The sequence below is a fragment of the Etheostoma spectabile genome, unplaced genomic scaffold, assembly GCF_008692095.1.
Source record: "Etheostoma spectabile isolate EspeVRDwgs_2016 unplaced genomic scaffold, UIUC_Espe_1.0 scaffold431, whole genome shotgun sequence".
NCBI lineage: Eukaryota > Metazoa > Chordata > Actinopteri > Perciformes > Percidae > Etheostoma > Etheostoma spectabile.
This window is the reverse complement of record NW_022605607.1, coordinates 213,001-223,417: the sequence shown is the minus strand read 5'-3', so window position 1 is coordinate 223,417 and position 10,417 is coordinate 213,001. Positions and strand designations below refer to the sequence as shown.

General features: G+C 48.4%; 1 protein-coding gene across 2 annotated transcripts in view; it reads left to right on the top strand.

Moving 5' to 3' along the window:
* igsf9b (immunoglobulin superfamily, member 9b) overlaps window positions 1–10,411 on the top strand; it is a 101,907-nt gene extending 91,496 nt beyond the window's left edge. The window contains exons 17-23 of one of the 2 annotated variants that reach the window (XM_032511658.1): window positions 215–385; window positions 848–887; window positions 1,877–4,766; window positions 5,421–5,758; window positions 7,183–7,346; window positions 8,191–8,393; window positions 9,824–10,411. In XM_032511658.1, the coding sequence (XP_032367549.1) occupies window positions 215–385; window positions 848–887; window positions 1,877–4,766; window positions 5,421–5,758; window positions 7,183–7,346; window positions 8,191–8,381 (3,794 nt within the window). In that variant the 3' untranslated portion in view covers window positions 8,382–8,393; window positions 9,824–10,411. The remainder of the gene's footprint in view (window positions 1–214; window positions 386–847; window positions 888–1,876; window positions 4,767–5,420; window positions 5,759–7,182; window positions 7,347–8,190; window positions 8,394–9,823) is intronic. The other variant, XM_032511659.1, reaches the window with a different exon arrangement.
* Window positions 10,412–10,417: the final 6 nt, after the last annotated feature.

Sequence of the window (10,417 nt, the reverse complement as noted above, 5' to 3'; positions counted from 1 at the left end):
TATTTATCAGAACTTTAATATATTTTGTATTTTTCGTCTGTTTACGCGTTTCTGGAATTTTATTTTTAAATACTGTATATATCGGCCGATGTATCGGAATATCAGATTTTTAAATAACCAAACATTCGTTTCGGTATCTGCCTTAATCCGTCGGGCTCTAATAGCGACTGAAAACTTGTTTTTAGCATCTCTCCTGACTCTGGTCTGCCAACAGGGATGGAGGTCTACCCCGTGCGCCCACGTTATTTGGAGTTGATCCCGGAGCCGCTGCTGGCCGGAGTGCTGGGAGGAGTCTGCTTCCTGTTCATGGCCATCATCCTCTCGTTGGTGACGGCGTGCTACATGAGTCAGAGGAGAGAGCGTCGGCGCAAAAACAGAAGAAAAGGTAAAACGTCGGATTCAAAGGTTTTCATTTTTTTTCACACAAAAAGGGTTATTGTTGTTAATGTAAGATTAAAGATTTCTTCGTTGTCATTCCACAGTACACTGTAGTACGAAATCACGTGCAAAGTTCATGACTTAGAAAATTAAACAATTAAATACATCGTAGAAAATCAAGATGTTAGACATATAAATAAAAATAGATATAAATGCTTATATGGGTGTGCAGAGCATATAGAGTGATAAATAAAATATATACAACGTCTAAAAAATGGAAAAATATGAATATCTAGATATACACAGTATAAATATCCATATTTAAAATAGTGCAGTTGAGTCGGTGTGCAGAAAGTGCAATTGTTTACTTCTAAATTTATGATAAATACACTTTGTAATGATTGGACGATTCAAACTGTGCTGTGTTGTTTGACAATTTAATAATTCCTTTAATAATTCCTTTTCTTAGATCTCCCGTCTGCCCTGCAGAAGAGCTCATCTTCTCCACAGTAAGTGTCCATAAAGCCCAGTTCAGACCAAAGATTTTAAAAACGAGACAATACTATTTTAGAACGTTGTCACCGATCCGTCTGAGCGGGACTCAAACAGCTGATGGTGTTGCTGCAACTCAGCTGGTGGAGTCTCCAGAGGCTGGTTTTAGGACGTAGGAGACGTCTCCTGTTCTACAGCCAATAGAGACGTCAGCTGGTGGAGTCTCCAGAGGCTGGTTTTAGGACGTAAGAGACGTCTCCTGTTCTACAGCCAATAGAGACGTCAGCTGGTGGAGTCTCCAGAGGCTGGTTTTAGGACGTAAGAGACGTCTCCTGTCCAACAGCCAATAGAGAAGTCAGCTGGTGGAGTCTCCAAAGGCTGGTTTTAGGACGTAAGAGACGTCTCCTGTTCTACAGCCAATAGAGACGTCAGCTGGTGGAGTCTCCAGAGGCTGGTTTTAGGACGTAAGAGACGTCTCCTGTTCTGCAGCCAATAGAGAAGTCAGCTGGTGGAGTCTCCAGAGGCTGGTTTTAGGACGTAAGAGACGTCTCCTGTCCAACAGCAAATAGAGAAGTCAGCTGGTGGAGTCTCCAGAGGCTGGTTTTAGGACGTAAGAGACGTCTCCTGTTCAACAGCCAATAGAGAAGTCAGCTGGTGGAGTCTCCAGAGGCTGGTTTTAGGACGTAAGAGACGTCTCCTGTTCTACAGCCAATAGAGAAGTCAGCTGGTGGAGTCTCCAGAGGCTGGTTTTAGGACGTAAGAGACGTCTCCTGTTCAACAGCCAATAGAGAAGTTAGCTGGTTTTAGACATGCAGCAGAGCACTGCAAGTCGGAGTCGAACCTGGGCCCAATGCGTTGAGGAGTAAAGCTCTATATTTATGGGCGCCCGCTCTACCAACTGAGCTATGTGGGCGCCTGAAAGTTGTAATTTCTTCTATTTGTTTTGTCAGAATCTGCGGTACTGTAAGGTTCGATGTAGTCTAATTATTTTTCTTGTCTTTCTCAGAGTTCGCTCACCTCCTCGCAGCCCAGACAGCGTCCTCAAGCTGAAGCTGTGTTCGCCGCTTCCCTTCTTCTCCAACTCCTCCTCCTCGCAGTCGGACCGCTCATCCTTCGATAAGGGCAGCCGCGGGGAATACCACAACCAGAGGAAACAACTGCTGTCCAACTCGTCCCCGCCGCCGCATTACACGCTCTTTGAGAGTCACCTGGGCTCCCAGGACCCGTCGCCCACTGCTCTGGAGTCCATCTCCAGAGGCCCGGACGGACGCTTCATTGTCCAGCCGCTGCTAAAAGGTTCCAGTCCCTCCAACAACAACAACTTGAGAAAAGAGGTCGTGCGAAGCAACGGTGGGGCGAGTGGCTCAGGGAGCAACCGGACATCACTCAGGGACTCTCCGAAGTCGAGTGTCTTAAGCTCAGAGAAAGACGAGAGGAGGGATTCTCCGCTCACCGTGGACGTCCCCGAGCTGAGCCGTCCTCCTTCCTCTCCCGGGAGAGTACGCGCCATGGCGAGAAACTTCTCCCGTCACGGCTGCTTTTACTCTGACGACGAACAGTGCTCAGAGGCTCTGTTGGAAAGAGCCAGCTTCTATTCAGACAATAGTGAGAAAAAACCCAGCGATTCTCTCAGGAGGTATCGCTTGCCGGGCCACACTGAAGATCTCTTCTCGAGTTTGGGGAGGAAAACAAAGCTGCTGGATCGAGACAGAGACAGAGACAGAGACAGACCGGGCTACCAGCCGATGGAGAGTCAGCTGACTAATAACAGCACCGTTGTCTCGCATCTGGACAGCGAGCTGGAGAGGGAAAGTTTTAACAAGTGTGTGCAACTGCATAAGGAGAGGGAAGAAATGGAGAAGGAGCTGGAGAGCTATACGGCCGAGCAAAGAGGTCGAGGTCACGAACAACCGTCTGAGAAAGCAAAAAGCCCTCAAAGGGAGTCACCTGAGTCCGAGGAAGATCCAGTATGGAAGCCACAAGTTGTTACCATCAGACAGAAACACAGGACTCCAGGGCAGACGAATCGGGTGTCTGACTATCGGAGAGCGTGCTACTTCGGGAACACGAGCAGTCCCATGGATCGGCTCGCCAAGTCTCGCGTACAGTGGGACATCAGCCCGGTTACATCACTCACAAGCCTCATTCCTGCACAGGACACAACATCGCCCAGGGACACACGCAGGGAAACCACAGATATCTCCTTTGCCGTTGATTCATCCCGTTCTCCGGTCACACAGAACACCTCACTCCCTATGCTCTCTCCTGATGTCAGCTCTCAAAGTCTAAAAACACCAGACAGAGCCAGGTCGTCGAGTCCGAGAGAGCCTGAAAGAAGCAGGAAGTCCGTGACTGAGCAGGGATTAAGAGATAAGGCACAAGACAAAGGTGCTGCTTCGAGGTCAAGACATTCATACGCTTACGCCGGCACTCAGCCCTGGAGTTCAGCTGCCAGAGGTCCTGAAAGTTCAGCCTCTGCACCGTGTAATCAGCCTGCAAAATACTACACAGCCACACGTGATCCCAGTCCATCAAGTTATCCTACTTTACCTTATGAACATGATGAAGTACGGGCAAAGGCCAAAGACAAAGATACTCAAGCTCGAGATGAACGACTCAGTTCAGGGTTTTACTCCGAGTTCGAGAGAGAGGGTGTGCGAGCGCGCTCCAGGAGAAGCGACAAATGTCTCTTCTCCGACAGCCCGAGCCCTATTTCAACGTTGACGCTTGTGGAAGAAGTCGAAAGTGACCAGTCCCAATGTTCTGTCCCCGCAATATCCGGGTCCTTTAAGGCCAAGCCTGCAGCTCCATCTCCCCAAATGTCCCCTCTGCAGACAAGTGCAATTCTCGAATACCTGAGTCTTCCCGGCTTCATTGAAATGAGCGTCGACGAGCCCGTGGAAGACGCTACTGTCACAGACAATGCTGGACAAAGTCCAGCTCTAAAGCCAGTAAAATCCACGGATGTTGAGCCGGATGTAGTTCCTAGAAACTGGGAGGTCCACATGCAGGATAAGAGGGAAACGCACCCAAACCGTCAATACGAGGGCGCTGCAGAGGCCAGCTCTCGCGCTGGTAAAACACACCCGGAAGCTAGAGATTCTTCACACAGAGTCAGATTTCCCGATGACACAAGACCATTGTCACCTGGTCCGGAAAAAACTAGCAAGCAGCTCTATAATGAGAAAACACAGATTCGAGTTGGGAACAAAAGCGCAGACAGACCTGAATCCAGACTCGGGTCGAGGTCGGCTCACACCTTGTTCAGTGCGGCGCGAGGAATGGCCGACATAGTGTCCAAACACTCACACAGTTTTGTAGACAGTAGCGAGTCTTTATCAGAGCAATCCAAAAGACAAAGGACTAATAACATTGCGTCGCGAATTTGTCAAGCCCCTGTGCCATTTCTGAAGAAGTCCGTGAGCGTGGGCCCGTGTAGGACGCTCTCGGGTATGGGACAGCCTCGCCCGTTTTTAAAGAAATCCATCAGCTTAGGCTCGCAGCGGTGGGAGCACTTCGAGAGCCCGAGGACGTATATTTCTGAGAAATGTTACTGGGACGAGTTCCCAGACCCAGATGTCCGACTGAAGTCCTACAGTTTGGGTCGCGGTCCGCCTTCCCTCCCCAGGCCGGGCCCGTCCTGGAGGGAGTACGTCCCGTTCAGACGCCCCCCGAGCATGTGGAGCTTAGAGAGGCCTCACCACACACACAGATCTTTAGCTAGTCCTCCCTATCTCACTCAGTCCATGTACCCACCCAGACAAACCTCCATGTCCCCGATGCTGGAGCCCGCCGATCCACGGCGGCAAGCCGCGGTTTTCCCAGAATCCTCCAGGTGGTCTCCTACTTATCACGAAGCCGTGAGGTCTGCTCAGCATAAATACGTCCCCGTCAAGGTTATTATGGTTTTTACTTTTCATTGTTCATTTTGCTTTTAGTTTGTTTTAGGGATGCATCTTTTTTTTCTGTGGAATACGTTTGGATGAAGGGATTAGTTGTTTCTAAAATGTCATAAAATGTGATAAATATGCATCCCAGTTTCCCAAAAAGCCCAAGATGACGTCCTCAAATGTCTAATTTTGTCCAAAACTCAAAGATATTCAGTTTACTGTCCCAAAGGAGAGAAGACAGTAGAACATATTCACATTTAACAAGCTGGAATCAGAGCAGATTTAAAGAACAGAATTAATAAAAAATGACTCAAATCAATTAAGGTTCCTGCACACAAAACACATGTAGTTTATAAAATCTGATGTTTTTTTATAAAGTAACCTAGCAACAATATAACGGACTACAGGTCCAGCTGAGATGATGAGACCATTAAACACACAGCTGGTTGGGTCCTTTCCTCTTTTTACAACGGGAGGATTCTTCCGTACTTTTATACATTTTCCCGATGATGCTTCCAGACTTTTAGGAACATTTTCACTGCAGGACTTTAACTTGTAACCGAGTATATTAACAGCGTGGTATAAGTACTTTTACTGCAGAAGAGGATCTGAATACTTCGTCCAGCGCTGCTGAACAATATAACTGTTTCTGTCCTCCAGTACCAACAGTGGCCAGGATCCAGAGGGGAAGGCGTGAGACCGATGGACCCCGGCAGGGGTCCCCCGCGGTCCTACCTGCCCCGAGGCATCAGCTGGCCCTCGCCGTGCTACGCCCCGTTTCCACCCAGAGAGGCGGAGACCTACCGACCGCCAGACAGGCTGCCGAGGAGGGGGGGGGAGGCAGAGCCCCGGGAGGGGGGGAGGGCCAGTTACGCCAGTCAGAGCAGCGGGAGGGGCAGCGCCGGTCTCTTCCGACAGTCCCTGTCCATCACGCCGACGCTGCTCAGCTCCCCCGAGACCACGGAGGAGACGGAGCTGCCCGAGGGGAGACAGAAAAGGTGAAACGCCACCACTCCTGGAAAATAACCAACAAACTCTCGACTGGAGGGTCTTCTCGCAGGGGGATTTATTTATTCATTGCCAAAATAACATTAGGGTTGGGTATTGTTTGGGTTTATCCCGATACTGGGGTGCCGGCGCCTAAACAGCAACAACAAAGGTCTGGAACAAGCGGCATAAATGCAAATTAAAGGTGCTGTAGGCAGGATTGTAAAGATCCAGGACTTTGAACATTAACAACTTCTCAGTCCCTCCCCTGCATGCTGCTGAAGCCCAAACGGTCTCCTAAGCCCCTCCCCCCACACGAGGGAGATGAATGCGTGTGCATGAGCAGTGATTGACACGCAGTTAGAGGTGCTGCACCTAAAACTCATGATGGCAGGGAAAACTTTGAAGTGGAAAATCTGCAATAAAAAGGAATAATTTTAAGACAGTGCCTTTTAGAATTAATTCGATTTTTTCACAGAAACAGAACCAGAGGGCAGCGCAGGCATTTAAGAGACACAGAAACGGGTCATTGGGTCCGGTAGAAAACAGCTGTTTAGGTTTCGACACCCAACTAGAGCCCGACCGATATCTCAGCGGGCCGATCTATCGGTATCGGCATTTATAATGGCCGATTTTAAATATCTGAATAATATATAATAACAATTAAATGAATATTTAAAAAATAAAAACCACGTTATGAGTGATGGCGTTGCATGGTCTGTCCACCAGAGGACGCTCTACAACGTCCCTGTTAGTGATGGCGTTGCATAGTCCTGTCCTCCGAGAGCTCTACAACGTCCCTGTTAGTGATGCGTTACATAGTCTGTCCACCAGAGACGCTCTACAACGTCCCTGTTAGTGATGGCGTTGCATAGTCTGTCCACCAAGGACGCTCTACAACGTCCCTGTTAGTGATGGTGTTGCATAGTCGGTCCCCGAGGACGCTCTACAAGTCCCGTGTAGTGGTGGCGTTGCATAGTCTGTCCACCGAGGACACTCTACAACGTCCCGTTAGTGAGGGCGTTGCATATTCGTCCACCAGAGGACGCTCTCCAACGTCCCTGTTAGTGATGGCGTTCATAGTCTGTCCACAAGGACGCTCTACAACGTCCGGTTAGTGATGGTGTTGCATAGTCTTTCCACCAGAGGACGCTCTACAACGTCCCTGTTGGCAACACTGATTATTATTTTTTTGTAAATGTGTTTTTGTTTAAGTTTCAAATCTTAAGTTTGTATTTTTCTACATTTTATTTATCAGAACTTTAATATATTTTGATGTTCTATTGTGACAATAAAACAAATTATTATCTCACCAAATATCCGTATCGGTATCGACCTTATAAACCCTCTACACCCAACCCTAAATGAGGTTCTTGTTTTTGTTTCCTGTGTGTGATAACCATTCTCTGACCACTTGTCCTGTGTATCTCGTTAGAAGGAACACGTCAGTAGATGAGAGTTATGAGTGGGACTCTGCGGATGCGTGTGTGGACTCGGAGGTCCTGGAGGCCACGAGGTTTGATCTGTCAGGTTTTCGGCGAGGCGGGGCGGACCTCCGACACGATCGAGCCGCTGGCCTCCAGGACCGGCGACAGAAAGGTGAGCTTTCATTTCCACTTTCTCGTTCTCTGTGTGGTGTTTTGATGTTGCATGTGTCGTTGTGAGCTTAAGGGGCCGATCTCACCGAGAAACCTTCGCTATAGGCGCCGCCGCTTTAAAAACGCCTCACCCAGTAGGAGAGTTCACCCCATGTGGGCTGAGTCCTGCAGCGGCCCGGGTTCGGGTCCGACCTGCAGCCCTTTGCTGCGTGTCATCCCCCATCTCTCTCCCCTTTTCATGTCTATCCACTATGATAAAGGGAAAATAATCTTAAAAATAAATAAAATGGAAAAACTGCCAATAATGGATCCAAGCTTATAGAAAGAGCAGCAAGAGATGCACCGATACCTGAACTGGAAAAGCCTCCCATACTGCCTAAAATGCTGGGATCGGTTTTGGCAAGTACTCGTGTTTATGCACCGAACTGATAACACACAACTACTTTACAGTAGTTCATTTATGGGGCATCCTCGAGCTCACCCAGTAAAGCCCCCAAAAATAATCTTAAAAGAAGACCAAAACGGCAATAATGGATCCAAGCTTATAGAAAGAGCCGCAAAATGTCTTGTTTGCATCAGAGATGTACCAATTCATACCTAAAATGCTGGTATCGGTGTCGGCAAGTACGAGTTTATGCACCGATCCGACAACACGTAATTTAGTACTGAAGACAATCTACTTTACAGTAGTTAATTTATATTTAATAAATATAATAAATGTCGGTGTGAACGACCTCTTAGGCTGCATGTGTTCACCTTGTGCTGTGATTATTGTGAGCTTGTCCCATTACGCGCCCATCCATGCATTTCCTCCCCCCCCCCCAACCCCGCCCCCCCCCTCTCAGGCCTGGGTCTCTCAGACGGCCCACCAGTCTCCCACCAGGCGCCTCGCTGCCAGCACCGGCGCTCCCTCAGCGAGGAGCGCTTCAACGCTCTGCGCCAGGAGTACCAGGAGTACCGGCAGGCTCAGGACTCCCTCTGCTCCCGCGAGCCGGGCCACGGTTCAGACTCCGACTCCGGATCGGCGCTGCTCTAGCAACCTGACCCGGTCCGTTACTCCGCCCGCGCTCTCACCTCTTCCCTCTTTTCTTTCCCCCCGACTCTCACTGCTCGCCCTCATGCATCCTTTTCCTGCCTGTTTCTGCTTCGTGTGACAAACCTATGCTGCTCAGTTTATCAGTGAAAATGTTGTTTTTCTATGAAGCTCCTTTCTAATCATTGGGGGGGGGGGGCCCTCGTTTACATCGACATTGACAAATTCCTAAGACAAAAACAACAACACAGAGAAGAAGCTACACCATCTTAAGAAAAATAAAAACACACACTAAGGGCTCCATCTCACACCCAGTAAATCGCAAAGCCCAACACAAGTGTGTGTGACTGGGGGGGGAGGGGGAGGGGGGGCTGCTCCTCTTTAAATTGATTCAGAGAGACAGGAGAGAGAGACATCTCTGGACAAAACTGGGGACTTTTTACAGAAAGGCGCCAGATTTGTCACTAGTCGCTTTTGAAGAGAAAATCGCTGTGGGGGGGGTTGAAAAGTCGCTAAATCTAGCTGTGTGGTTGTGTGTCTGTCAGTGTGCGTGTGTGTCTGTCAGTGTCTGTGTGTGTGTGTCTGTCTGTCTGTCTGTCTGTCTGTGTGTGTCTGTCTGTCTGTCTGTCTGTGTGCTGTGTGTGTCTGTCTGTGTGCGTGGTGTGTGTCTGTCTGTGTGTGTGGTTTGTGTGTGTTGTCTGTGTGTGTGTGTGTGTGTCTGTCGTGTGTGCGTGTGTGTGTGGTCTGTGTGTGGTTGTGTGTGTGTGTGTGTGTGTGTTGGTGTGTGTGTGTGTGTGTGGTGTTTCTGTCTGTGTGTGGTGTGTGTCTTCTGTGTGGGTGGTTTGGTGTGTCTGTCTGTGTGTGTGTGTGTGTGTCTGTCTGTGTCTGTCTGTCTGTCTTTGTGTGTGTTGTGTGGTTGTTCTGTCTGTCTGTCGTGTGTGTGTGTGTGTCTGTCTGTCTGTCTGTCTGTCTGTCTGTCTGTCTGGTGTGGTGTTGTGGTTTGTGTGGTGTGTGTGTGGTTTGTTTGTGTGTGGTTGTGTGGTTTGTGTGTGGAGAGACAGAGGAGAGCAGGGAGAGGAAATGCAACTAAACAAATGCGTGTTTTAATGCTTTGAACAATAATAACGATGGTTGTTGGTGTTGATTGTGTTTCGTCATAGAAACCAACCGTGTGCTGTTGTGTAACTCGGGTTAGGGCAGTAGCTCAGTCAGTGGGGGGTCGGGTTGGGAATCAGAGGGTTGCTGGTTCAAGTCCCCGTACGGACCAGAGTATGGTGGTAGCTGGAGAGGTGGACCCACCTCTTGAGCAAGGCACCGAATCCCCCCCCCCCACTCTGACATCTCTCCATTAGTACATGTATAGTTACTGAGTGAAAATTGTAATTGTAGGATTAATAAAGTATTTATTATTATTATTAACGTTGAACTGTTTTTGTGTGTCACAGGTCCATCTCAGAACGACACCAAAAAGCAGTTTTAATGACGGGACGACGGCACCGTCACACCTCACTGGAGCTTTCAAAGAACTCGTTATTTAAAGTTGTTGCCCTCGGTTACAGAGATTTAAAGACACAGCGCCATCAGGCGTGACTGCGACTCCTTCGCCGTTGTTATCGGACGACATATTCCTTTTCTTCTTCTTCCAGTTTGATTAGCGTAATGAAGCTGAGAAGGGATTATTTATTGTTTTCTAAGAAGCTCGGGCAACTGTGTATTGGGATGTTTTTTTTTGTTTGTTGTTGTTTTTTTTTATCTTGACAATCAGGAACACGGGGCCCGTTTTGGGAGTGAGACGCTCACTCTTCACAGCTGAGTAAACACCCGCTTTATAAAAGCAACATGAATTAATGTCTATTGCAACAATGTTTTTCTACCTGGATTCTTTCATGCTTTTGTGTCTGAAACGACTGATGGAAACAACATTTTTTGAAATTGCTCCAGTATTAGACAAGAAAACAAGCTGCAACGTAACATTAACTGTCAGCCAGCGTCCACTAAAAGTTGTGTTGTTGCCGCTGACAGACTCAGATTATTATTCT